Raw genomic sequence first — 27,904 nt, 5'->3', positions numbered from 1 at the left:
TTCGAAGTTTCGGCTTCCAAGTAAGCTTCAGGCTTCTTAGAAAAGCTGAGGAGCAACATGAGAAACTTCATTCTTCGAATCTCCATCGAAAGATTCTTCTCCAAATGATTCAGATTTATCTCGAGATCCTTCTCCAGATGATGATGAACCAAACTCTCTTTCTTCCTCTTCACGAAGAGGCCATTGGACCACACAGTCGAAGTAGTAAATGATTTCTTCTCAACAGTTTGAACAATTTTTTGCTATCTCGGGTTGTTGCGGTCATGATCAAAACATTTCAGAGTTTAAAGGAACAAGAATACAAGACTCATCATTGCATGAAAAACTTCCACAAAGGGATAATATTTACTCTACATTTCCAAATATAACAGACAGATCACAAGAGAAAAGGTATCTTTAAGTTTGTTCTAGAACTCTTGTTAGTCTCAGCTACCTCTTTCATACCTGTCCATGAATTTCTCTTCCTCTTATTAGATCCACCAACTGTTTTCTCCGCAACACTTTCAGGCTCAATCGATTTCTTACTCTTGGATTTTCGTATCCTCTTATCCCTATCCAGAGTAAGCATCATTGGCTTCGGTGTATTCGCCTCCTCCACCTGATCTTTCTCACTTCTCACAGGTGAAGAAAGCATGTTACTTTGAGGCATCTCTGTCATCTCTTGATTGATCTTATTAGGACGAGGAGCTTTCGGCTTGAAAGGGTAAATCTCTTTCATCTGACCTTTCGCAGTACCTCTGTTAAGGTTCCGGTGAGAACAGAAATTGCAATGGTAAACTACATTGTTCTGAGGCAAACAGATGTTAGACTTGTTGCACCTTGTACGTTTCTTCTTCTGCTTAGAAGAAACCTTCTCGATCCTGACATTGCAATTGACCCCTGGCTTAAGTATGGTCTCACACCTAGGAATCATCATTAAGATAAACCATGGAAATTCATAAAGATCCTCTCTTTGTAAAACATTAAGTAATCTAAACACAGAACAATGACATTTCAAGATTCTAAACCACAAAAAACCTAACTAAGCGGCGGGTTGCACATTCCAAAATTGTAGTCATGATAAGAAAACCCTTAAAAGAGGTACCTTTGGCAAGAGACGAGATCAGGATCAGTAGCTATTCCGGTGGTTTCAATGTCTGCAGCGAGACGTCGACCGAACAAGGAAGAAAGAGAAGGTATCGGAGTATCTCCGGCGGAAGACCAGAGAGCGAGATTCTTCAAATGATCATGTCTTAGTACGGATTTGAGATTAGGTCCTCCTCCTCCTTGAGTGTTTGTTAGCTTCTTAGCTCCTCGTTTGCCCATCCTTTTACCGGCGACGGAAACAGAGAAAATTATTTTATGAAAAAGAAGATTAACTGCCATAGACGGCTGCAACTAGGGGTTTTAACTTTTAAGCAATCAGCTTTTGAGTTATATTTTATAAATATTGAAGTTAATGAAATTGGGTCCATAGCTCAGTGGTAGAGCATTCGACTGCAGATCGAGAGGTCACCGGTTCGAACCCGGTTGGGCCTTTTTTTATCAACATGTTTTTTTTTTGAATAAACCAATATTTTATCAACATGTTTTTTTTTGAATAAACCAATATTTAAAAGTTAATAAAGATGATATATTATATTTTATAGAAAAAAATATATATATAGATTTCCACAGTTTTAATTAAGTTAAAAGAATGAAGAGCAAAAAAATAAAAAAATATAATTACATTTGCGATTTTATGTGAGATGTTGAGCAATGAAAAGAAAAAAAAAAGGAATAACTTCGACTAAATTTATGTTTTGATTGTAATCAGAAAATAGATTGGTTCGTATTAGATTGGAACATTCCAAATCCTTAAATGAAAATTTCATATTCAGGTTCTTAAGAGTTAAGTCGTAACTAATTCCCTTAAGTAGGTTATAAGCTGGATGTATCATCTACCATAAGTATGATGTAACACAACATACATTGAAGAAAACAGAATTATGATGTTTGACCAAATCGACTACACACATAATTAATTGTCGTGTTGTAATTTTTTTTTACGGTTTCTCTGTTTATAAAAAAAGACGAGACGAGTCCAACATTCATAATTTTATGATTACTGTTTAATCTTAATTACTCACGGTTTATACAATAATAATACGAACAGTTAATTAGATAACGGATCTTTTGACGAATGAATTCTCTTGACTAATTGAGTTCCAAGAGCACGTTGAAGTGGTAAAAGTGACAACGGTAGAAAATGACCTCAACTCCTGAAAGCTTGTGACAATGGTAGGTGATTACTTATTTTTAATTTTTAGTAAAAAGTTTTATTTGTTGGTTGAAAGAAACTATATTTTAAATCCCCATACGAAGATTTTATTAAAATCCTAAGTGGCAAAGTGAAGAAGTCAGGACCAAGTCAGAAAATAAGAAAGAAATGATAGTATCGGTGATCTCAAAGATAAAGACAAGAATTCTTCTCTTCTTTCTTCTTTACCTTTTGTTATCTTTCAACAACTTCCACATCTGTTTCTTCTCTCGGAAGTACAACGATCCTTATTGTATCACGGCCGGTTCTAAACCTGGTTTTCAAATAAGTTCTGAACAAAATGAATCTTTCACCGGAGATAGAGTTTCCGGTGATCACACGAAGATTCTTCGCAGTGGAGATACAAAGGGGTATGATGATCTTCTTGAACAAGAAGACAAACCCAAGAATATTGGTCTAGTTTCTGATCAAGAAGACAAACCCAAGAACAAGGCTGGCCTCTATTCACTCATTGACCTAAAAGCCGAGGAAGAATACAGCAAATACATCAAACCTAAGAGTGAAGGAGAGAGATATGCGTTAAGGGCAGCCGTCAAGTATCTTTACCTACAGAGATCATGGCTAGCTCCTGGAGATGAAAACATCAATAAAACGCTGTCGTGTGAAGGTAAAGGAGTTTATGTTTATGATTTACCGTCGAAATTCAACAGCGATTTGTTGGTAGGGTGCAACGATATACTTCCAAGGGTTAACTTGTGTAGTTACTTCAAGAATGAAGGCTTTGGAGAAGCTATTGAGAATCTTGGCAAAGGTTGGTTTAGAACACACATGTATTCTCTTCAGCCTATCTTACACTCTAGGGTTTTGAAGCATCCTTGTAGGGTTTACAACGAAACCCAAGCTAAGCTCTTTTATGTTCCATACTATGGCGGTTACGATGTTTTGAGATGGCATTATAGGAATGTTTCTGACGATGTTAAAGATCGGTTGGGGATCGAGGCTTTAAAATGGCTTGAATCAAAGGAATCATGGAGGAGAAACGCTGGTAAAGATCATGTGTTTGTTCTAGGAAAAATTACTTGGGATTTTAGGAGAGATAAGGTCCCTTGGGGCTCAAAGTTCCTTGAGCTACAAGAAATGCAAAACCCTACCAAGCTACTCATCGAAAGACAACCATGGCAGGTCAACGACATCGCCATTCCTCACCCGACCTATTTCCATCCGCAAACAGATGACGATATCATCAGCTGGCAGATCAAGATCGCAAGTAAACCTCGCCGGAATCTAGTAAGCTTCGCAGGAGGTGCAAGACCTGGTAACCCGGATAACATCCGATCAACTCTAATCGAGCAATGCGTGTCTTCAAGTTCCAACCAATGTTGGTTCTTGAACTGTACAAACCGAAGCTGCATGAATCCGAAGAATGTTCTTGATTTGTTTCAAGATTCGGAGTTTTGTCTGCAGCCGCCTGGAGATAGCGCAACTAGGAGATCGGTGTTCGACTCACTAATCTCCGGTTGCATTCCGGTGGTTTTTACTCCGTACACGGCTTATTACCAGTACGCGTGGCATCTTCCTGAGGATCATCGGAGATACTCAGTGTATATAAGCGAACAAGATGTGAAGGAAAAGAGAGTACATGTGGTGGAGATAGTGAAGGCAAAAACTCTAAGTGAGAAAGAGGAAATGAGAAGTTACATTGTTCATCAGCTTTTGCCTGGTTTGGTCTATGGAGACTCTAACGCTAAGATTAAAAAGTTCCGAGATGCTTTTGATATTACTTTTGATAGTTTACTTGAAAAAATCAAACAATCAAAATAAATGTGTGCACAATACATACAATTGAATAAGCAATGGTGAATCGTTCGATCATCATCTGATCTGAATCCATATATTCTTTATTCACATCTTCTATATTGACGTTCATCGATCATTTTTTTCCCCCTCAAATATTGCAACATCAATATATATGCTAGCATTTGCTAAGCAGCCAAAAATTGGTAAAATAAACCCCGCTTGTAGAGCCAGGGCCGGACCGAATATATTTGCTGCCTAAAGCAAAAACTCCCATAAACAAACTGAAATAAAATTAAAATTGGCAAACTGCATGATGCCCTCAAGTACTAAGCATATACTTCACCACTGTACTAAAAGAATTTTCTTGCTAAATGATGCCCTCAAACTGTTAATATATTTTTGATGCCTAAAGCATCTGCTTGTTGGGCTTTAGCCCCGGGCCGGCTCTGTGTAGAGCAATACTCGCCTAGTCAAAATGTAGAATGAAATATATTTTGTTTTGTCAACTACCATTATATGTACATACATTTTTTAAAACATTTATAAAATAAATCTTGAAATTAGCACTTATTTACAAGGATACCATTGGTATTAATAATTAATTTAATAAACAAATTAACTCTACTTATATTCAATTTTTTTTATAAAAACTAAGTGTTTTAAAAGGTAACAAATAAATGTATACAAATTTTATTTGAGTAATACTTGGGTTCACCCCTAGGGGTGAACCTCTTCATTCACCCTCTTATAAATTAAGGAAATAAAATCTGTACACATTTTTTATAAAATTAGAAACTTAAACCGCTCTTTTATAAACCAAACCGATATATAATTTCGTTGTAATTGTAAAATATAAACCCTAACCATCTCATTTGTAAACCCAAACCATCTCATTTGTAAACCCAAACCGATATATACTTTTGTTCTAATTGTTAAATCTAAACCCTAACCATCTCATTTGTAAACCCAAACCGACATATAATTTCGTTCTAATTGTAAAATCTAAACCCTTACCATCTCATTTGTAAACCCAAACCAACATATAATTTTGTTCTAATTGTAAAATCTAAACCCTAACCACCTCATTTGTAAACCCAAACCAACATATAATTTCGTTTTAATTATAAAATCTAAACCCTAATTCTCATTTATAAACCCAAACCGATATATAACCTCGTTTAATTGTAAAATCTAATCCAAGATAAGATTTAAATTTCTTTAAATAAAAGTATACAGAATTTGTTTCCATAATTAGTTTTGCTTTTTAATTTAATTTTGATTTTTTTTTTAGATAAAATATTAGATAGAGCATTCTGATTGGTTGAGAGGGAATGTGGTGAATACAGAGGTTCACTAGAAAAATTGTTCTGTATAGTTACGATTTAATTTGTAGGTATTACATATTATTCGTAGCAAAAAAATATTTGTTACTATTTTGCTACAAATTTAATTAGTAATTATTTGGTCGTAGCAAATTTCACCCCGGTCACTAATTGTGGTAATTTGCTACCAATTAGATACTAGTTAATTAGTAGCAAATAACTACTATTTGTGACTTATGTCTGTCGCAATTTGCTACAAAAAGTAACGAACAAAAATGTAACAAATAGATACAACCTGCTACTAGTTTTCTATGTAACAAATTTATGATTATGGTTGAATTGTATTTATACAAATTATTTATATTTTTAGTAATTATTTTTAAATTAGGAATAATGTTTTACTTTTGGAATGAAATAATTTTAAACTAAAAATACTATATTTATTATTATGAAACCATCATTTAAAAAAAACTGTATTACAAAATAAAATTAAAAACATAATTAAAAATAAGTAGATGAACACACTATCCTTCCTCTTTGATAATTGATACTCACTATCACTCCAACCCCCAAAGGAAATTACAAGCATGAGTTTAATAAACTAAGTCCAGTTGCATCCACTATAGGAAACTGTAATCTCTTTAGAATAGTCAAACCAATTTTCATACATCTAATCCTCGCCAATAGAGGAGCTCAACCAATTATCCACCTTGAAGCAAGATTTGAATCATCCTCGTGAGTTCCCTCTTAGAACCATCAAGGTCTTAGAAAAATATGTTAGTCAAGCTCAATTTATGTGTGGCCAAACATAATTCCTGAGCTACCAACAAATCTACTATCCATACCTGAGTTGTAAACTAGCAACACAATCTTGTGATATGCCCAACTTCCATTGACTCTCTTGATTCCTTCATAGCCTTGTACAGCAGCTGAGATACACTTGTCAAAATAACTCATTAACAAATATGAAATCCATTAAACATGTTAACATAACAAAAACTTCATAAGCTAAACCACCTAGAGACTAAACAGTCACACAGTTTCTTCCATGAACCTGTCCGTGAAATCCGTGATTCAAACCTGAAACAAAAATTTCAACAACCAGTTAGCAAATTCAAGATTCGAGAATCAAAGAATCTGTGACTTTGAAGAAGATCTAAAAACGAGAGGTTTTCTTGGTGAAGATCAATCTCAGAACCAGAATATAAATTATAGTCAAACGCCTTAAGGCTTAAGCTTACCTGCTAGACCATCATCTCAATGAAATGACCTCTGTCAGATCCAAAAGCCATAGACTGATCCTAAAGACCTCCCATAACCCGAATAATCATACCTGAATCATATAACGAAGTTAAATAAAACAAATCAATATTCATATAGTGGATATCACTTATGTCTAATCTCACAACTAAACAAAGCCTCAAGATGCTATCATATCATGTCTAAAATTACAAACTTAAGTAAACCGAGCTATCTTCATGTGCTATTAATGTAGGTTTTTTCTGTAGTGTGTTATTGGCCCGTAAGGAACTGAGAATCAGAAAACAAAAAGGTGAAAATTAGAAGTTATGAATTAAAAAAAATTAGACTGTCACACACAAGCAAAAGTTGTTCCCTTTCAATGATAATACAACCAAAAAATTCATTCATGTGATCGAGAACTGAATCAAAGAAGAAGCTTTTTTTATTTTCCAATTGCTTATTTCATATCTTTTACAAAGGATTTAGAAGACGATGCAAGCTCTTTTCTTAAATCAACATCCATGCTATTTTCATAGATAAATTTAACAAACCAACCATTTTTAATCAAACTGCAGGAAAATAAAATTCAGATTTTTAAGAGTTTAAAGGAGAGAACCTGTCAACAATCAGAGCTCTGCTAAAGCTCAGAAACCCAATAGACTCTTCCTGTTGCATATCACAAAATTAAGTCTCTGATTCACACTGTAAGCAATCACAAAACCCTAAATTGGGATAATTTGGGGATTAAAAAAAAGATTGAACCTTTGAGGGAGATGGGTCGAGAGAAGAATCATCAAGGTTATTGAACAGTTTCTTCATCTGATCCATAAAAACCAGTCGGAAAAATAACAAAATCGATAACTACGATGGCGAATTGAAGCTGAACGCCTTTGTACTTAAGTGAACCCTTCCCAATGTTCCTAGATCTGGTCGGTGAAGCCCACAAATCTTAGGAGAGAGAGCAAGAGGCAATGCAACGAGATCGAAGAGGAGAGGAGATGAAAGGCTTACAAAGAGAGAAGAGGAGAATAAAGAAAGCTATAAATGAGAAGGGGATATCGAGAGACCAAAAGTTGTTTTTTCTCAGATTTTTTAGGATGAGATTCATGAGAATGGGATGTTTTTTTTTTTTTTTGCTCAACAACAACTTTCTATTAACCCAACAAGTTACAACCAAATCATAACACATTAATTTTCACCTCTAAAGACTTATACCAAATGCAATGGTTGATCAAGTACAACCGTTGGATCCAACCTAATCGAGAACCATTGCATTTTTTAACCACAACGAGATAGACAACAAACCATAACTCGGAGTGAAGTCATCTCTTAAACCACCTAAATTAACCTAATGACACGAAAACAAATACTAACACATAGAAGACCAAAAACTAAACTGAGAAAAAATCAAATCCCAGCTATGAGAACCTCATGATCGATATGAAGAACTTGTCCCAATAGCTTCAACACCCAAAGGCGCATCATCAGAAGAGCTTGGTCTCTCAGGCTTTCATTGTTCCGGTCTTGAACCTAAAAACGGACAATAAATCCGACTGACCCGACCAAGAGTCATGTAGCTAAACTGGCGAAATAGATGCTTCTCCGAACTAACCATTTAATAACCAGAATGATAATCTTCTAAAGATTAAAATTGGAGCACAGGATAGCAAATCATCACCTCACAGTGCAAGATCGAAGAGCTATATCACTTCCGCCATGTTTCGAGGCACACACCTTGGCCGGACTGAAAACTAAACGACGTCGCTCCTTACTTCTTGACACCACCGTGGCTGGAATGAGAGGTAAGATCTGAAGAACCCAAACCCGACCGTTGAAGCTCGTCAAAGAGTAGCTTCATCCCTCATTGCTCACCGAAGCCAACAAACCGCCAGAGACAAAACAGCAAGCAAAGCCGCCAACCCAGATCCGCCAGATCTGGCCATAGAATCGACGCTATTTGCCAACGTCGCACCAGAGCCTTCACCAGCAACCACCACCAGACGGAACTTCACTTCACGCGCCAAGATAACACCGGAACCACCACCGTCGAGAGGCACCCAACCAACGCGAAAGGAAGATAAGGAGCGGGAATAGACAGCAAACGAGACTACAAAGAGGAAAAAAAAAAGTAATGGGATGTTTTGTACTTAGGTTTACAATTTAAGTTCAAAAGTAAAATATTTTGGCTAAGTGTGGCCGTCTTTGTTATTTATATTATTTTATAAATTATTTACTACAATTAGTGACAATTTTTCCTGTGTGTACTAGAGTTACAACATATTTTGTCCCTAAATTTATAGCAAATTTGCTACAAATTTATCCTGGTATCTATTTGTCATTATTTAACTACGAAAAGTAACTAATTTGCAACAAAATCTATTAATTCGTAGCTAATTCGTAACTTTTTGTAATTAATTTTTTCATAGAAAAAAACAGTAACTATATAATCAAATTTTTGTAGTGGTTCACCCCTAAGTATTTTTCATTTTATTTTGCTTATTTTATAAGGATGTGAGTGAAGACCTATTGTTCTTTAAAAATTTGAAAAACTGATTTGATAAAAAGTGATTTTTGGTCTCACATACTATATTTTCTTTCACGGGTTTCGTATGATGAGTTTTTGCGGATTAAAAATCTTTGAATATATTGCATGATCTGCCTAGCATGGCGGGTTTGGACTATAGAACCAACACTAAAATTATTAGTTTATTTCATATACTATAGATCTGTAGTCATAATTTGGAAAATTAAATTATAAATTATTTAATATATGAATTACAAAATATTACACATACTACAACACATTCTTAATATTCCAAAAAAAAATTGTATACACATAAAAATATACACTAACATACCATATATGCATATACCTCTATTTAATTATAGAAAACAAAATTAAGTTTTTTAAAATTTTATATTCTATCTAGTAATAAATTTAATGTAATTAGGTTATTTTTTCACAAAAAATATAATTTGGTTATAAATTGTATAAAACGTAAGAAGAAAAACATTCTAAATAAAATTATAAATCAATTAGATAAAATTTAATTAATTGAGAATTTGAAAACTAAATAAATTAAAAATTATAATTTAAAATAAAATAATTTATAATTTAGTCATGCGGTATACCGCGGGTGAAAATCTAGTTATTTTTAAATTTATAAACAAAATCCGAAATAAAAGTTATACAATGGGCTTATTCAGAAATGTGAGACATATCAGTATACAATATCACGATTAAAATAAACGTCTAACCTCTTCTATAAAGGATAATAAACATTTAACGTTTTCAGTTTTTTAATTTATAAAGTAAAATAATAGACTATTCTATGTAATGAAATATTATTTAGGAGGAATGTATAGGGAAATAAATAATATATGGGAATCAAGATAAATGCTTTTTTAGTAATATTTTTATAAATAAGTGGGGTTATTGGTTTGAGATTTAAATAGATTTTTAAAGATTTTAAACGTTATGTAGAATTTGTTGTTATTAGATCAAAGATTTTGTTAAACTATGTTAAAGTTTAATGTTATTAGTTTGTGATTTCTAAAAAGTCATTTAAAATCTTAATAAATTTAGGTTATTGGATTCAGACTTTTAAAATCATTAAAAGTTTTGTGTTATTCAATTAAAACAAAAGAATCTAGAATTGTTAATAAGTTCAATTATTATGTTATTGGTTCATGATTTTAGATACTTTCTTTACAAAATAAAGTCATGGAAAGTATCACAAAAATACAGGGATTGTTTGGAGGACTTTACAAGATTTTTGAAAACTAATCAACAAAACTCTCTAGCAATGTTTAACAATCTTTCACTAATTCACTTTTAATGATTTTGTTGAAGTCTTCAAAAATCTTTATAAATTAGAATCCAATATTTTGATTACCTAACATGTATATAATTCCAAAATTTGGGTATTTAAAATCTAAATTTATATTCAAATGCATGATGAGTTGTAACTTGTAAATGGATTTATTAAGAAATATATCTTGTTTTTAAAAAAAAAATAGTACACACGTAAGAATCGCTTAAGGAAAAAAATCATAAAATTAACTTCCCAAACCACAAAATCTATAATATGCTAAGCGAAGAAAATAAGACTGAGCAGAAGAACATGACTATCTTGGTCTCAAAGAGAAAGCCAACAACACCCAAGAAGAGAGATGGTCATCCTCGTATCTTCTTCTTCTCTCACAATCTTTGTTTTATCTTCTGCAAATCCATTCTCTATCGAATTTTTCTCACGATTTCTCTGTTCTTTGCTCTTTATCTTTGGTTATCATCGACCTTCATCATCTCCTCAAGGAAACTCAACGATCCGAGTGTTGTTCTTAAGAAATATGGAGAAATTATTTCTCAAAAGAATGATACATTTGTCAGAGCGATTGTTTCGGGTGAAGATAGAAAGCGTTAGGGTGTGAATACTAAGTCTGTTCTTGATCATAAAGCCAAGAACGAATCGGAGGACGAACAATACAAATACATCAAACCTAAGAGTGAAGGAGAAGGCTACGCGTTAAGGGCAGTGATTAAGTACATTCATGTACAGAGATCTTGGTTGTCGACCAGGAAAAAAGGCGGATCTTGTGAAGGGAAAGGAGTTTATGTTTATGATTTACCGTCTAAATTCAACCGAGATTTATTGGTTGACTGCATAGATATGGTCCCTTGGACTAACATGTGTAAGTTTTTCAAGAATGAAGGTTTTGGAGAAGCAATTGAGAATCTTGGTCAAGGTTGGTTTAGGACACATCAGTATGCTCTTGAACCGATCTTCCGCTCTAGGGTTTTGAAGCATCCTTGTAGGGTTTACAACGAAACTCAAGCTAAGATCTTTTATGTCCCTTTTTATGGCGGTTTCGATGTATTGAGATGGCATTTCAAGAATAATGTTTCTGATGTTGTGAAGGACCGGTTGGGGATCGAGGTTTTGAAATGGCTTGAGTCGAAGGAATCTTGGAAAAGAAATGCCGGAAAAGATCATGTGTTTGTCCTCGGCAAGATTTCTTGGGATTTTAGAAGAAGTAAACTTCCTTGGGGCTCAAGGTTCCTCGAGTTACAAGGAATGAAAAACCCTACAAAGCTTCTCATCGAAAGACATCCATGGGAAGTCAACGACATCGCAATCCCGCATCCGACCTATTTCCACCCTAAAACGAACTATGATATCGCTAGCTGGCAGGTCAAGATGATGAACAAACCTCGAAGGAATGTAGTAAGTTTTGCCGGAGGTGCAAGACCCGGTGATCCTCATAGCATCCGGTCAACGCTAATCGAACAATGCACAACACTTGCTGACCAATGCCGATTCTTAAACTGTTCTAACGGAAGTTGTGACAAGCCTGAAAATGTCATAGAACTATTCCAGGACTCGGAGTTCTGTCTACAACCGTCAGGAGATAGTCCAACGAGAAAATCGGTGTTCGATTCACTAATCTCCGGTTGCATTCCGGTGATCTTTAATCCATACACAGCTTATTATCAGTACGCGTGGCACTTACCGGAGGATCATAGGAAATACTCAGTGTATATAAGCCAAGAAGATGTGAATAAAAAGAGAGTAAACGTGGTAAAGAAGTTGATGGCAAAGACTCTAAGTGAGAAAGAGGAAATGAGAAGTTACATTATTCATCAGCTTTTGCCTGGTTTGGTCTATGGAGACTCTAATGCTAATTTCCAAAGGTTTCGAGATGCTTTTGATATTACTTTCGATAGTTTACTTGAAAAAATCAACAGGTTGGTCTAAGTTTTTTTTTTTGTAATGTTTGCTCCCATTGATTATTATCATAATGTTTTGTTTATTTTTGATAGTTAAAAATACAATAAATGTGATTACCATTATGATTTGTTTATTTGATAGAAACAAAATGCGATAAACGTTTTGGTATAATCCATATAATGCATTTGTTTCAAATAATTTAAAAAAATATTTTGATCTCAAGTACTGTTCTGGTTCAGGACAGGTTATTAATAACCGGTTTAGCTTTGACCAGCCGGTTAAGCTATGATCAGAACGGAGGGAAAAAACGGCACGATGTTTTTACTCTATTTTGTAGAAACAGCAAAGCTTCTGTGAGATCACTTCTCTTCTTCCTCAGATTAGATTCACCATTATCATCAGTGTGTTCTGAAACTTTCCGATCCACAAAATCAGAAGAAGAAGAGAAGAAGAAGATATGATGCTCAAAGTGTATGCGGATCGGATGTCACAGCCATCTCGTGCTGTCATCATATTCTGCAAGTAAAAACTCCTTCTTCTTCCTTGTTAATTCGCGATTCAGCCATTTTTTTTTGTTTTTGTTTGTTCTCTTATACAATTGATGATGAGCTACTCTTTGCTTTTTAAAGGGTTAATGGAATCCAATTCGATGAGAATTTGATTATCTTATCGAAACGTCAGCAATTAACCCCTGAATTCAAAGGTTCGTATCAATAATGAACAAAAAGGTTGAAGCTTGATTTGGTTTTGGTCTTTTACACAGTTAGATTTGATCTTAAAGTTTGTGTCTTTGTTGTCTCTCAGATATTAACCCAATGGGGAAAGTTCCAGCTATTGTTGATGGTAGACTTAAGCTCTTTGAGAGGTTCTTACCCAAAAATTGTGGATTCTTGCTTCCTTTGTATCGAGAAATCAACCATTTGTTTTATGAATCTTAACAGTTTGTTCTTTTTTCGCAGTCACGCTATCTTGATATATCTTTCCTCAGCATTCCCAAGTGTAGTTGATCACTGGTACGTTTCGACTTTGTTTGCTTGGTACATGTTCTTGATGCATTGGAAAGTGTAATCATTTTACTTTGATATTTACTTTTCTAGGTACCCGAATGATCTTTCCAAAAGAGCCAAGATCCACTCAGTTTTGGATTGGCATCACACCAGTTTACGCCCTGGTGCAGGTATTACACGTTGTATTCATATCGATATGGATGTGAAGAAGTTATAGCGTGATTTTGATTATGGTTACTATTCTACTGTTTCAGCTGGATATGTTCTGAACAGTGTACTAGCTCCAGCACTTGGTCTTCCTCTGAATCCGAAAGCAGCTGCTGATGCTGAGAAGTTACTAACAAAGTCTCTGTCCACTCTAGAGACTTTTTGGCTTAAGGGCAATGCCAAGTTCTTGCTCGGAAGCAACCAACCATCTATAGCTGATCTGAGCCTTGTGTGTGAACTGACGCAGCTGCAGGTACACAAACAAACAAACATATTGTCGAGCAACAATTTGCTTCCTAATCTCTGTTTTGGCTTTTGATTGTAGAATATATGCAATTTTGTAGGTTTTGGATGACAAAGATCGTATTAGATTGCTAAGCCCTCATAAGAAAGTGGAACAATGGATTGAGAATACAAGAAAGGCGACGATGCCTCACTTTGATGAGGTCCATGAGGTCCTTTTCAAAGCCAAAGATAGAATTCTGAAGCAGCGAGAGATGGGAACCGTATCTAAACCGGGTCTTCAATCTAAGATGTAGCAACAAAACTTAAGCAAAAACAGTTTCAGGGGTCAATGGTTCATTGAGCCATTGTAAGAAAATCAAAGAACGTAATAAAATCACACTTTGTCATGGTTTTCTTATACTATTTGCGGCTCAAATTGGTTTTTACCTACCTGAGCATTTTGAACCTCTTCCCGGATAGGTAGAGATGAAACATATATTTGGTGCTTCACATCATGAAGGTTTTTCAGAAGAGGGTGTTACATTAATCATGGAGCAAGATTCACCAAACAAAAAGTTACGCATAATTTCTAACTAACAACAACCAATGTTTAGCTTGGTTTTATTTAGTCTCTTCCACATTACCATCACACCAGTTGTCAGCCACAAAACCACAACAAGGAAGGGACAAAGCAGAGCGAGAGAGAAATCAGAAGAATTGGATGTTGCACATTGACGAAGCTCTATCAAGAGTCCTAAGATTGGCGCGCAAGAACTCACTGTTGTTGTTGTTGCTGTCGTCTTCTTCGACACCAATTTTCACAGTTTCAAGATATTTCAATTTTCCCAAGAAATGCGCCATTTGTCTCACCTCTCTAAAACTACCTCCAAACCCTGAAATCTCTAGCACTTTAACTCGACATGTCGATAAACAACACATCCCCTTCACCTCATCACGAGGTCTTATATCTAAACAACGCTTATATAACACCTTTTTCTTAGGCTTGCTAGTGCAAACGCATGCGTTTCCACATCTATAAGTAACTTTGTGCAAAAGACCCTGAAAGCATAGTAAAACTATTTGACATGTATAAATGTGCAAAAAAATATTGTGTGTGCTAATTTGCCAAAAGCTTTGATATACCTTTATAGCTAGAGTTTGTAGATTTGGAGATTTCAAAAGCAGACGAGGCAATGCATGCCAACCGTTTTCCTTGTCGCTCACAATAGATAGATGAAGGAGTTTGTCGAAGACCGGCATGGTAAAACAGCAGTAGTAAAACGCCTGATTTATAATCACAATCAGAAACCAAGATATATAGATAGATGGTAAACAAGACAATGGTAACTAGCAAGACTGAGAGACCTCACCTCAAGAGAACCGGAGGAGAGTTGAAGGGTCTTGACATTTCTTATTGCAGCAACCAGATTTGTAACATCACCAAATTGACGTGTGGTAGGTAACTCCCACAACCGAAGATCCAGTCTAGCTTCAGCAAGCGAATCCAGATTACCAACATCAAAATCATCGGAGAGAAGAGCAGAATAGTCAAGAAACTCAAGATTAGGTGTCTTTATCTCAACATCGTCTTCATAAGGTTCTGTGTTATAAGGAAGGTGGAACAAAATCGTGAGTCGCTTGATAGATGCACTAACCACAGACCTCGTCCAAGTTGGCGGGTCATCACCATCACCAACATCACGTATGAATAGTTCCTCGAGCACAGGGGATCCAGAGATGAGCCAATTATACAGAGCTGGATCAGCACCAAGGGAAAGTGTCTTGAGCACTGGGAAAAACACTGTGCCCTCCTCAAGTGGAACATACCCTCGAAGACAAGTTAGATAACTAGATAGTGTGAGTTTAACCAATGTATTGCTCGAGGAGAAGATCCCTATATCCAGAGAATGACCATACGGGCATTGCAACTTTAGTTCCAAGCAGCCGCGTTGGAGGGCACTGCGAATCCAACGGTGAACACTAGATTGTTCATAGAGGCAGTTCAGAGTGAGTCTCTTGATGGGACAATTGCTAAGAAGCAGAGCCACTGTTTTCTCCATGAAATCAGAGAAGCCATCATTTCTCAGAGATGTTGAGTCTTCCAAATCAAACTTGTCTACAAAAAGGAACAGATTCCTCCACCTCTTGGACAGAACAGATGTGGAGACAACGAGTTTTGTCGGAAGCAAAGACAGGATTTTTTTGCCAAGAACTTCATCCGGCAAACTGCTGATGAAATCTCTAGACCCCATACGGCCTCAGTCTCGAATTGACTGACACTTTGCTTCCGCCTGCAAATCAAACACAAGTTAGGTTTAGTTTGGTCACTATACTCTTTTGATTCTGGAGTCAAGATCGACACAAACCTCTCGGTAAAGGAAAGCAGGATTTGTCTACTCTACACAATTGGTTGGGCCTTTATGAGGCTAGAAAGGCCCATTTATAACAAGTTAACTAAACGGCGTGGTCTTCTTCACTCTGACCTAGGTTTTTTACATCTCTCTCAGTCTCTCTCGTTAAACCCCATCCATCACATTTGAAGCGGCAAGTAACGAAAACTCCAGAACGAACCATGGATCCGAATCAAACCTCGATGTGGAGTTCTATCGTGAAGAAGGATCCACCTTCAAAGCCGCCGGTTAACGACGGAGCTCCGGCAGCGATTCTCGGGATAGTCGGAAACTGCAAATCCACAAAGGGAATATCTGTGGCGGTTGTTGATGCCAATGCCGTCATTCAAGGAGGCCAAAGCTTAACAAACTTCGCCGACAAATTCGTAACCGTCCCTGAAGTGCTCTCCGAGATTCGTGACCCTGCTTCTCGCCGTCGTCTCGCTTTCATCCCTTTCACTATTGATACCATGGAACCTTCCCCTGAATCTCTCAGTAAAGGTACATGTGATTCTTGCTAATGCTTATATGTAGTGTTGGTGAAAGATTCGTATTGTATCTCTGAGAATGATTGTTTTTTTTTTGTTGCAGTTATTAAATTTGCAAAAGCTACTGGTGATTTGCAAACTCTGTCTGATGTTGATCTCAAATTGATTGCTTTGTCATACACGCTTGAGGCTCAGGTTCATGGTACTAAAAATCTTAGAGATGTTCCTCCACCGATTCAAACTGTTAGAGTAAAGAGGTTACCTGAAAAGGATTTACCTGGTTGGGGATCCAATGTGGCTAACTTGGACGAGTGGGAGGCACTTGAAAACGAGACTGAGGATAAATCCAACGCTAACTCCAAAATCCTTCCGTTGAAAGACCTTAACATGAATATTCTCGCTTCAGACACTGTTTCTGAGGTTGGTTCTGTTGTCTCTCATACTGAAGAGGATGAGCAGGAAGGTGAGAAGAAGCATAGGCGATACCCGCCAAAGAAAACAGAGATCAAGCTTGAGGGTAAGATGGTAGTGGAGGGAATTGATGCATCCAAGGGGCAATATGGTGATGATGATGATGCCAGTGATTGGAGACCTGCTGTTAGTAGAAGTACTCACTCAAGGTTTCTTAGAAGAAAGGCCAAGTGGGAACATTACAATGCCTTGGCTGAACAAGAAATTCAGAAAGATCAAGAAGCTGACAAAGCTCGACACATGGTTGATGACACAACTGATATGCATCAGCAGTCAAATCAGATGTCTAAAGATGCCGATGAAAGCCATGCAAAAGATAGTGGAAAGAATGGTGAGGATCTATCGTCCATTTTAAAAGATATGAGGTTGGAGGAAGATTCACTAAAGTCTCTTCAAGAAGGGACTGAAGAGACGAATGCTGAAGCAACTTTCATCAGTGGTGAGGATGATATTGAAGTCGAAGCTGAGGGGATCGATGTTTCAAGTCAAGAGTTAGAGGTTGCTAGTGAGGCTGCGGATACCTTTGAGGCATCATCAATTGCAGACGATGATAGCAGTGAGCAGAGTTGGTCGGTGAGAGCCTTGTCTGAGTCTAGTGTGGCCTGTATAACTGGTGATTTTGCAATGCAAAATGTTATTCTTCAAATGGGTTTGCGTTTACTTGCACCTGGAGGCATGCAAATTCGCCAGCTGAACAGGTACACTATATAAATCAGAAACTTCCTCTTCTCTTCTTTTGTTCAGATGTCGACTCTTTTCTTTAGCATGCTCATTAGTTGAGAGAGATACATTTCTTAATTCTTACCCTTATTGCCATTTTATCTTCAGGTGGATTTTGAAATGCCATGCTTGCTACACAGTAACTCCTGAAATTGGAAGAATCTTCTGTCCTAAGTGTGGGAATGGCGGCACTCTACGCAAGGTAGCGGTTACAATAGGCCAGAACGGCACCATCATAGCTGCACGCAAACCTCGTATTACACTTCGAGGGACCCAAGTAAGTACTCGTTATTAGCAGAAGCTAACCGAAACACCTTGTAGTAGTGAAGTATAAGCTAACTGAAACAACTTGTAGTAGTGAAGAATCTTGTCTTCTTTATTTGTCACTGCTTTAAAACAGAAACCCTTGTTTCCTTTAAATACATAACCCTAGTTAGACAGACAAAAGCTTCTGCTGATACATGTCTTCTTCTTTTTCTGTGCAGTATTCGATACCAATGCCTAAAGGAGGAAGAGAGGCAATCACCAAGAATCTTGTTCTACGGGAAGATCAACTCCCTCAAAAGCTTCTCCACCCTAAGACCAAGAAGCAAGCAAGCAAACCGGTTAGTCTCTTTCGTGTCTTCTATCTCAGACTCAAATCTGTTAAACTTTGATTGAAAGAAACCTTAAGGTAATTATGTTGTTGTTTTCAGGGTGATGAGTACTTCGTATCAGACGATGTGTTCTTGAACCATCATAGTGATAGAAAGGCGCCATTGCAGCCTCCTGTGAGAAAAGCTATGGCGGTTTTCAGCCAGAAAAGAAACCCTAATGACAACCATTACTCTCGTTCCATGCACTGATAAATTCTCCGACACAACAAGCATCTCCTTTGCTTCAGAAGAAATGCCAATGATTTTGTCTCTTTTTTTTTTTTTTTTTTCACTTTTTTCGTTTTGATTGTTGGCTTGTAGTCCAAAACTAGTTTGAAAAGGTGAGTTTATGATAACTTTTATTCTGTTACCAGATTTGTATCTTGATCAAAAAGTTTTGAGGGGTTTGAGAAATAGTTCATGTGATATCTTATCCCTCTAATTTTTTTTTGGCTAAAAACTCAAGTTCAGTTCTTCAAGAACTTAGTACAAGATTACACGTCCAGCCTTAACAATAGATTGACCGTAACATATACGTGATGACTTATCCAAGGCGTGGCCTCTACTATCAAATTCTTCTTGTAAGCCATGTACAAATAAGAGATGTCATCTAGCTTTGTCAACAACCATGCAAAAAAGTAGCAAAATGTTTGAAAAAGTTAATGTCATAACTCATAAGCCAATTTATTTACTCCTTTCATCTTCGTCATCGTTGGAAGGCGAGGCCAGCGCGAGCTCGGCCCATGCCAAAGAAGATGATTTGAATTCTGCAGAAATGGACACAGTGATTCTACTCTCTAGTGTCTCCCAAAGTGTCTGAATCGAACAGGAAGGCTTATCCTTGTCTTTTTCACTCTGGTCCAAGTTCAGACATTGATTGGCCACTTCACATACCGCCTCAAGCTCTTTTTGATTGAAATGCTTGAGCTCAGGATCCAGAAAGCTAGTCATCACATCTGGTGCGCTAAGGTATTTCTCCCTTGCCTGCAAAAGTTAGGAGTTGGAATCAGATCTCAGCATCCACAAGTAACCCATTTGTTTTTGCATGGATTAAAAGGTCAATACTATGCAACCCTGGAACCAATTCTTCACCCTCGCCAACTATCACATTGTACCCATTTGGTTTGAATTGTAGCAAAGTTTGAAACTTTCTCCAGTTTCGAAAATGGGGTAAAAAAGGTAATGCAACTATAAGAGATGGCTTTTAAACGAGTGAAAACACTTGCACCACTAGAAGAGAGAGAGCTTATTATAATCAACTCAACTTTAAAGCTTACAGAGAAAAGCTATTCTTACCCATTCCACCAAGCAACCTATCTCTTGGCAATAAGAAGGTCTTCCGCTTACAATTTCAAGCAAAAGTATGCCAAATGAGTAGATATTCCCTTGTAAATCCAGATCTCGGTGCTCCATTGCATGGGGAAGCACACATATAGCTCCTTCACAACAACTGATATTCCTCAGATTCTTCTCTGATCTTCCCTGAATCGACTTCCAGCATTCGAAATCAACCAGCTGCATAGAAAAAGAGGATTAAAATAAGAGTACAAAGATAGTAGCGAAGCTTAGCTAACTGCATAGAGAAAAGAGGGTCAATTTACTTTGGGAGTAAACTCTTCAGTGAGATACACTGCAGTTGAGCTCAACTCAGAGACAGTAAATGGAGGATTGAGTTCAGTATGAAGGTACTTGAGACCACGTGCGATGCCTATAACGATTTTCATGCGTTTTGCCCACGATACTAAACTCCCTTCCCCAACTGCATCAAATATTTATGAACATTTGATATTACTATCAGTTATCTTTACTCTTGTGAAAACTATCAAAGACAGAGAGCTCTAACGAAGTTTGATTATATATTACAATGGAGATGGTCGTATAGTGTCCCGTTCGATGCATACTCAAAAACAAGCATTCTTGTAAACGGTGTGCTCTCTTTACAGTATCCCAATAATTTCCCTGCATTCTCATGGTTTAATCTAGCCAAATCCGCAACCTGAAACAATGAATGGTAGAAAAAAATTCAGGCTTATATTGATGTTTTCTTGCAAGTGACTTGGTGGTGATAAACAAACATAAGAAGAAGAAGAAGAACCTCTCTCTGGAAATTAAGCTCGAGATATCCGGTCCAATCTTCTTCTTTAACGCAGAGAGAGATCACTGCGATCTCAGTCTCGCTTTTTATTGTTCCTTTGTATATCTGACTATCTGCACAAGAATCAATGATGTTGCTGAAGTCTTCACATGCCACTTCTAGCTCTTGTCTTGTGAATCTTAAAACATCCTTCAGCATTTCAGAATCTGTAAAAGAAAACGGTTCTCAGTATTCTTTTTTCATCTCTAGAAGCTCTTTCAGGCTCTTTTGTATTCATCTTAGAACTTCTAAAAATTACTAACCAACATAGACCGTGAACTTCTCCTTTTCACTTGCAGATTTCTTCCAAGGAACGATGAGAGAGGGCTTTACGTTGCACAAGCTAAATGCAGAGAAAATCACAACTAGAAAGAGTAAACCAACAGATGATCCCGTGACTATCTCAAAATTCCGAAGCCAGATATGTCTCGATGCTCGATGCTTCTTCTTGGCCACGGTTGCAGCTAAGTGAAATAACCAGTTGAAAGAATTCAAAAGTGAAAAATAAGATCAAGAAAACGTTTTATCGGCATTATTAAAGTCAAAACTCATTTTCTACAAACCACATTGTGAAAACGGCCTCTGCTTAACATCCTTGATTTGCATGCAGTTTCCTTGGAAGCTCGTTCTACAATGATTTCCAATGACACAGAGAGATATTATCAAATGAACCAAATAAAGGCTAGTTGGACAAAAGGCTCTTATGAGAAATACCTTGGAAGGTAATCCAAGCAACTCGGAATACTTCCCACGAAAAAGTTGTGAGAAAAGTCTGCCACTTTCGGTAGAGAAGACTCGCACAAACCACTGATGATTCAGACAAACCAAAAAAAGAAGATAGATTAACATTTCAATCATAGACAATAAGTGTCCATCTTATGCCACCTTGGACTATTGGATAAACTCACATTTTTGATGTATTTGCGGCAATAGGAATACTTCCTACAAGCCTATTCCTGTCAATAAGAAGTTCTTTAAGGTACTTCAAGTTTCCAATCTCTGGAGGTAACGTTCCTATTAACCCATTGGACTGAAGGTTTCTGTAGTGTTAAAAAAAAAATCACAAGAATGGTCATCTAAGCACACTATCGGATAGATGACATTGCAAATGTCAATGGATCGTGGAAAAAAGCTTAAAGCTTTTCTTACAGTGTCCTAATGCTTGACAATGTCCCTATCTCTGCTGGAATCTGTCCTGTCAAATGATTGTTTCCCAGGTCCAAGATCTTGAGTCTCTTCAACTTTCCTATCTCCTTTGGGATTGTCCCCATTAAAATGTTCCCACTCAGAATCCTAAAGAAGAGCATTCAACACCCACACGAAAAAAGCCATCAAAGAATTTCTAAACACTATTCATCATCAAACTTGTATATTTTCAGGAATTGTCAATAAAAAATAAAAACCATACAGTTCTTGCAAGTAGGTTATCTGACCAAGTTCTGGCACAAGAAACCCTCTCAACGATGTATTCGATATAATTCTGCAAGTTTCACAGCATGAAAGGGATATCAAAATCATCATAATACTAGAGTTTTTACATCCACAAAGATAACTAACTCTAAAGATAGGAGGAGACTAAAGTTTCTTACATCTTGATAACATAATCCTTAGATGGAGAACATATAATGCCGTTCCAATCACAAGGACTCAAACTGGGGACATTCCAATTAGACAAAATTAGCAAAGGGTCCTTATACATAGCTTCCTTGAATCTAATAAGAGCTTCAACTGGAATACAAGAACAACAAAGAAATCAATTACTTCTTATGATCAGTTTACAGAACTAAAGGTATTCATAGAGGCTAAAAGAAGTAAACTTTCACAGCATCCAGAATCGGCGATAGAAACACTAAAACATCGAAGAAAAGATGGAGAAATCAAAGTACCTTCATTAGAGGCAAACGCGTCACAGGACACAAAGAGGAACCCTAAAACAAGAAAACTCACAAGAGAAAGCTGCATAGTTGAAGATGAGAAGTCTAAGGAAGACGCTTTATTAATATTCAGGGTATTTAGCAAAAACCTATGAGAGGCAAATGAAGTTTTTTAGTAAGTGTAACACAGAGATGGTGACGAAAGAGAGAGAAAAGACAGAGACTTTTTGTTCTTTTTTTATATGGAGACAAAGAAATTAGTGCTTTAAACCTTTTTTTTTGTCTTTAGAAAAGAAGCATATTGTAATACTTTTATTTTAAAATATTTGTCCCTGTTGACTATATATAATTAAGCTTATCACATTTAATTTAGCAATAGATAAAATTGTTTAATATTTCTTTCTCATCTAAATTATATATAATGCATTCATATATATTTAATTAGAAACTAATATAACTAAATTTTATTTAACTAGAAGCTAATAAGTTTTATTCGTGAACTCAAATCGACATATAATTTTATTCTAATTGTAAAATCTAAATCCTAATCACCTCATTTGTAAACCCAAACCGACACATAATTTTGTTATACTTGTAAAATCTAAATCTTAATTCTCATTTATAAAACTAAATCGATATATCATCTTGTTTAATTTTAAAATCTAAACTTTAATTCTCATTTATAAATCCAAACCGATATATAACCTCGTTTATTTGTAAAATCTAAATCAATCCAATATTTAATTTTCTTTAATAAAAATTAAAAAGTATACATACTTTGTTTTCTTAATTTGTTTTCCTTTTTAATTTAATTTTGATTTATTTTGTAAAAGGAAATACTATATAGAAGATTATGATTGGTTGAAAAAATGAGGAGATTCTTACAAGTATATATTCTTTATTCCATTTTCTCATTTAAATATTATTTTTGGCACCTTTTCTTAAACTTTATCAATTAATTTAATAATAAATGAGGATTAGAATATTTATAAGGCCCTACTATAACTACTCTAGGTTTTTTATTATTTCAAATATCAACTATCTAAGAAAAATATATTTTCATTTTAATAACATGTACAGTACATATATAATATAATAGTAATGATATCAATACACTATTTCTTACTAATTTGTCACCAAATATATGTTATTTTTAGTTTTTATTGTCTTAATAAGTGGTTAATCAAAATTTTAATGTTTTTAATTTGACTTTAAAATTCTATTTACTAAAATAATGAATTATTATAATATTCTAAGTGTTGTATATACTGTAGTTATATTTATTTGTTTGGATTAACAACATCATTTACATAGGAAAAATTAAAGGATTAATATACACAAGCGAAAAAATAATGTAAATTTGTAGAAATTCATGTAAAATTATGTGAAAAAAAACTAATGTAAATTTGGGAAAGTCATGTTAAAAAAATATATGACTGCAAATCAATTTTCCTAACAGAGAATTACACATTTATATTTAGGATAGTGGATATATCCAATTAACATTTTTACAAACAATTGGGCTTTTTACCCATTTGAGTGATCCATTTAGCTCGGATCTATCAAATAACGTGAAGTCAACGATCTTACCAAAAATGTCAAAGCAATACACGTGTACAAATGTTGGCCGCCTTCTTCCTTCCTCCGCCGCTTCTTTGGTTCTCAAATTCGTATCTTCCAAGTAAATCGAACACTAAGATTCTTATGTTGAGAAGCCTTCAATCTCTCTCAATCCACTCTGTTGATGTAACTTTCGATTTGGAACGAACCCAATCGATTGCGTCTGGGATTTTGCATCAATGGCGATGAGGTTTCTTCATCTTCACCGACATCGTCTTGAGAAAGGTAATCCTGGGAAAGCTCTCTCCTTTAGCCGTCTTTTAGGTTTTAGTTTCTGGGTCCGACGAGCTTTTTGTAACTACCGAGAGATTTTGAGAAATGGTCTTCACTCTCTTCAGTTTAACGAAGCCCTCGATTTGTTCGCTCACATGGTTGAGTCTCGTCCTCTTCCTTCTATCATCGATTTCATTAGATTATTAACTGCTATTGCCAAAATGAAGAAGTTTGATGTTGTGCTCAATCTCTGTGGACATCTGCAAGTGACGGGAGTTTCACATGATCTCTATACTTGCAATCTTTTGATGAATTGTTTCTGCCAATCTTCTCAGCCTTTTCTTGCTTCGTCTTTTCTTGGGAAGATGATGAAGCTTGGTTTTGAGCCTGACATTTTCACGTTTACCTCTCTGGTCAATGGGTTCTGTCTCGGGAATAGAGTCGAGGAGGCCATGTCTATGGTGAATCAGATGGTGGAGATGGGGATTAAACCTGATGTTGTAATGTATACAACGATCATTGATAGCCTCTGCAAAAACGGGCATGTGGATAACGCGTTGAACGTTTACAACCAAATGGAGAACAATGGGATTAGACCAGATGTGGTTGCGTACACTTCTCTTGTAAACGGTCTTTGTAGTTCTGGTAGATGGAGAGATGCTGAGGGGTATGATGAAGAGGCAAATCAACCCTGATGTAATCACTTTCAATGCATTGATCGATGCGTTTGTGAAAGAAGGAAAGCTTTTGGATGCTAAAGAGTTGTACAATGAGATGATTGAAATGTCTATAGCTCCTAACATTGTTACTTACACTTCATTGATCAATGGACTTTGCATGGATGGTCGCACAGATGAGGCCAAACAAATGTTTTATTGGATGGAAACCAAGGGTTGTTTTCCAGACGTAGTTGCTTATACTTCTCTCATAAATGGGTTTTGCAAGTGTAAGAAGGTAGAGGATGCGATGAAAATCTTCTACGAGATGTCTCAAAAAGGATTGGCGGGGAACACAGTCACTTACACTACTCTTATCCAAGGTTTTGGTCAAGTGGGCAAACCTAATGTCGCCCAAGAGGTTTTTAGTCATATGGTTTCTCGAGGCGTGCCTCCGAATATTAGGACCTACAATGTTTTGTTACATTGTCTATGTTATAACGGGAAGCTAAAGAAAGCGTTGATGATATTTGAAGATATGCAAAAGAGAGGAATGGATGGCGTGCCTCCCAATATTAGGACTTACAACGTTTTGTTACATGGTCTATGCTATAATGGGAAGCTAGAGAAAGCGTTGATGGTATTAGAGGATATGCAAAAGAGAGAGATGGATATTGGTATTATTACATATACAATCATCATTCAAGGGATGTGCAAGGCCGGTAAAGTGAAAGATGCTGTTGATTTGTTTTGTAGCCTCCCTTCCAAAGGAGTGAAGCCTAATATTGTAACCTACACTATAATGATATCAGGATTGTCTAGGGAACGGTTAAAGCTTGAAGCTCATGTGTTGTTCAAGAAAATGAAAGAAGATGGGGTTTTGTAATTAGGTTGGTGACATCTCATAGGTTTTCTGATTTTCATTGCGATACCTCATAGAAACACCCAACTGTTGTACATGGTCTTTATGAAGCGAGGAGGATTTGATGGAGCTGTGAGGTTGTTTCCTTTGTGGAAATGAGGGGTTCGCCCTCGAGTACGAACAAAGGTTTAGTCCACTCCAAGCATAACCAATCTGATTTCTGTAACTTGTGGGTGCTAAAGTCATGCCACTTCACACAAAAAGAAAATATGTGTATTCTTTGACCGCTATTAATTGAAAATCAAAGTCAATAATAATGATACAATATGTTCACTTACTGGTTAAAATAATTAAAATAATAGATACTGTAAAGCTGGGAATTTGAAAATAACATTGGATCATATGCAACAAGGATGATCATTGCTACATGATGTTGTTCTCTTGTATTGAAGTCAACAATCTATTTTAAGTCAAATCAGTGCAATTCGTATGCTTACTTGGTAATAAATAATAAAGCTAGATAATGCTCTCTCCGATCTCCATTCTATTTTCATCTCAAAAATAAAGGTCTCCGACTTTCAATTTGTTTTTCTATTTTGAATTTGATTGCAAATAAATCGTTTATATTTATGAATATATTTATATATATATATATATTTTTTTAAATCTTTAGTTTCAATTCATGTGTCTCAAGACGTGATCTTAATTTTTCATAGGGCACAAGAAATATGACACCAAACATGTATTTTGATTTCTAATTTGAAGTAAACAAGAGATTAGACACCACATTGCTTTCTAATTTAATTAAACTAGGTAACATATATGCGGGACAAATCGACTCAAATAAAATTATTACAAGTAAAATTATTATTTGAAATTTAAAGTGTCAGAATAATTATTTTAGACATATATTTTCTTTTTATTCAAATTTACATTTAATTATTTTGTGTAAATGTGGAAAATAATGTTCATTATTGTGATAATTGTGATAATGTTATTTATTTTTAAGATTATTGTAATAATAATTTTTAATATATACTCTCTTTGTTTGATAAAGAGTGTTATTTTAGAATTTTATTTTGTGTTTCACAAAGAGTGTCATTTTTCATTTCCAATGCACTATTTTATATTTTCAATGCATCTTTTTCATTAGATTTTCTAGTTTTACCCTTAATCTATGAATAAATTAACCCATTAAACATTTATTAAATAAGGGCATATATGTATATTTTAATATTTTCTTAATTTGTGTAAAATGTGTCAAAATTACACTTATTGTGAAACAAAGGGAGTACTTGAATACTCATCAAATTTTTTAAAATCGGAGAATAAGTTTTGTATTTCAAAAAGTTAAATAGATGAATAAGTTTTTTAATAGTTTATGAAATGTAATTTACTTTAAATAATTAAATATGTTATGAAAATGATAATTAAATTATTAACTATATTTTCTTTTTTTAATAGTTGATGAAGTTTTTCATTTAAAAAAAACTAATAGAAAGAGACATTACATTATACTATATTCTAATGACACATTTATGTAAATAATAATGAAATAAAGATTTCCTTATATATTTTAATGGCACATTTAATAAATCAAAAGACTTATTTTTGTAAATATGTTTATCTTAAGATGCTTAATTGCAATTAAATCTCCAAATCGCTCTGACGACGACACATCAACATTTTCAACAAAATGCTTCTCTATTAATATATAAGGGGATAACAAAGTTGGCATTTTAGGTTTCTGCTCCAAGATTTTGAAGATGTGATATTTCGCTCTTTCACTTATGAATTACGATCCCAAGTTGTATTCTATAGTGCCAAATTGGCTGAAAAGTTAAAACCTTTGTGGATTTAGACAATATGTACCTTAGCTTTGATTAATGAAAAGTTGTTATTCAACCCAAAAAAAAGTAAAATAAATAACAGAGTTGGCATATCCTCTCATCAGTCATCACATTCACACTTATTCTTACTTTGCTTTTCATGTTTTAAATTGAACTTTTTTAATTTCTAATTGTCTTAATTCAGTCATTTACTAAAATTTTATTTATGCTTAAAAAGCTTTAA

At 35.4% G+C, this 27,904-nt stretch overlaps 5 protein-coding genes, 1 long non-coding RNA gene, 1 other non-coding gene and 3 pseudogenes across 14 annotated transcripts; 6 read left to right on the top strand and 4 right to left on the bottom strand.

The window, feature by feature from the left end:
- Window positions 1–283: 283 nt before the first annotated feature.
- LOC104724495 (uncharacterized) lies at window positions 284–1,364 on the bottom strand. The gene is made up of 2 exons (XM_010442986.3): window positions 1,085–1,364; window positions 284–902 (listed from the first exon to the last, which is right to left on the bottom strand). The coding sequence occupies exons 1-2, from the start codon at window positions 1,303–1,305 to the stop codon at window positions 377–379; spliced, it is 747 nt and encodes a 248-aa protein (XP_010441288.1). The 5' UTR covers window positions 1,306–1,364; the 3' UTR covers window positions 284–376.
- Window positions 1,365–1,446: 82 nt separating this feature from the next.
- On the top strand, window positions 1,447–1,518 carry TRNAC-GCA (transfer RNA cysteine (anticodon GCA)). Its single transcript has one exon. It is a non-coding gene; the product is annotated as a tRNA-Cys (tRNA).
- A 791-nt stretch (window positions 1,519–2,309) lies between these two features.
- LOC104728439 (putative xyloglucan galactosyltransferase GT20 pseudogene) lies at window positions 2,310–4,144 on the top strand (annotated as a pseudogene). Its single transcript, XR_015570563.1, has one exon. The product of XR_015570563.1 is annotated as a putative xyloglucan galactosyltransferase GT20 pseudogene (transcript).
- A 1,632-nt stretch (window positions 4,145–5,776) lies between these two features.
- Window positions 5,777–7,745, bottom strand: LOC104724493 (uncharacterized). Of its 3 annotated transcripts, none has more exons than XR_015573148.1 (6): window positions 7,363–7,745; window positions 7,217–7,266; window positions 6,600–6,691; window positions 6,376–6,438; window positions 6,204–6,287; window positions 5,777–6,121 (listed from the first exon to the last, which is right to left on the bottom strand). It is a non-coding gene; the product is annotated as an uncharacterized LOC104724493 (long non-coding RNA). The 3 variants fall into 3 exon arrangements; XR_015573149.1 differs by having other exon boundaries at window positions 5,777–6,104; XR_015573150.1 differs by having other exon boundaries at window positions 6,600–6,888; window positions 7,363–7,742.
- Window positions 7,746–10,638: 2,893 nt separating this feature from the next.
- Window positions 10,639–12,356, top strand: LOC104728438 (putative xyloglucan galactosyltransferase GT20 pseudogene; annotated as a pseudogene).
- A 264-nt stretch (window positions 12,357–12,620) lies between these two features.
- On the top strand, window positions 12,621–14,177 carry LOC104724492 (glutathione S-transferase T1). Its single transcript, XM_010442985.3, has 7 exons — window positions 12,621–12,851; window positions 12,959–13,032; window positions 13,134–13,194; window positions 13,289–13,342; window positions 13,427–13,506; window positions 13,591–13,796; window positions 13,888–14,177. Exons 1-7 carry the CDS (start codon window positions 12,787–12,789, stop codon window positions 14,080–14,082), a joined length of 735 nt encoding a protein of 244 aa, XP_010441287.1. The 5' UTR covers window positions 12,621–12,786; the 3' UTR covers window positions 14,083–14,177.
- Window positions 14,178–14,289: 112 nt separating this feature from the next.
- LOC104724491 (F-box/LRR-repeat protein At5g35995) lies at window positions 14,290–16,166 on the bottom strand. 2 transcript variants are annotated; one of them, XM_087473607.1, is made up of 3 exons: window positions 15,139–16,166; window positions 14,912–15,052; window positions 14,290–14,844 (listed from the first exon to the last, which is right to left on the bottom strand). In XM_087473607.1, exons 1-3 carry the CDS (start codon window positions 16,018–16,020, stop codon window positions 14,737–14,739), a joined length of 1,131 nt encoding a protein of 376 aa, XP_087329733.1. In that variant the 5' UTR covers window positions 16,021–16,166; the 3' UTR covers window positions 14,290–14,736. The 2 variants fall into 2 exon arrangements, with proteins under 2 accessions (XP_087329733.1, XP_010441286.1); XM_010442984.3 differs by having other exon boundaries at window positions 14,290–14,827.
- LOC104724489 (RNA-binding NOB1-like protein) lies at window positions 16,098–18,932 on the top strand. Its single transcript, XM_087473606.1, has 5 exons — window positions 16,098–16,659; window positions 16,750–17,815; window positions 17,946–18,114; window positions 18,323–18,442; window positions 18,533–18,932. Exons 1-5 carry the CDS (start codon window positions 16,341–16,343, stop codon window positions 18,680–18,682), a joined length of 1,824 nt encoding a protein of 607 aa, XP_087329732.1. The 5' UTR covers window positions 16,098–16,340; the 3' UTR covers window positions 18,683–18,932.
- An 84-nt stretch (window positions 18,933–19,016) lies between these two features.
- Window positions 19,017–22,730, bottom strand: LOC104724490 (putative LRR receptor-like serine/threonine-protein kinase At1g63430). 4 transcript variants are annotated; one of them, XM_087473602.1, is made up of 13 exons: window positions 22,493–22,730; window positions 22,196–22,334; window positions 22,015–22,086; window positions 21,756–21,899; window positions 21,515–21,646; window positions 21,321–21,413; window positions 21,170–21,234; window positions 20,870–21,070; window positions 20,568–20,773; window positions 20,336–20,468; window positions 20,074–20,231; window positions 19,769–19,987; window positions 19,017–19,456 (listed from the first exon to the last, which is right to left on the bottom strand). In XM_087473602.1, the coding sequence occupies exons 1-13, from the start codon at window positions 22,566–22,568 to the stop codon at window positions 19,157–19,159; spliced, it is 1,938 nt and encodes a 645-aa protein (XP_087329728.1). In that variant the 5' UTR covers window positions 22,569–22,730; the 3' UTR covers window positions 19,017–19,156. The 4 variants fall into 4 exon arrangements, with proteins under 4 accessions (XP_087329728.1, XP_087329729.1, XP_087329730.1 ...); XM_087473603.1 differs by having other exon boundaries at window positions 21,173–21,234; window positions 22,493–22,689; XM_087473604.1 differs by having other exon boundaries at window positions 22,196–22,258; window positions 22,493–22,623.
- Window positions 22,731–24,088: 1,358 nt separating this feature from the next.
- LOC104728437 (uncharacterized) lies at window positions 24,089–26,168 on the top strand (annotated as a pseudogene).
- Window positions 26,169–27,904: the final 1,736 nt, after the last annotated feature.

The sequence above is a fragment of the Camelina sativa genome, chromosome 11 (genome assembly GCF_030686135.1).
Source record: "Camelina sativa cultivar CO46 ecotype springtype chromosome 11, ASM3068613v1".
NCBI classification, from domain to species: domain Eukaryota; kingdom Viridiplantae; phylum Streptophyta; class Magnoliopsida; order Brassicales; family Brassicaceae; genus Camelina; species Camelina sativa.
The sequence above is the reverse complement of the archived record's forward strand: the minus strand, read 5'-3'. Positions and strand labels throughout refer to the sequence as shown.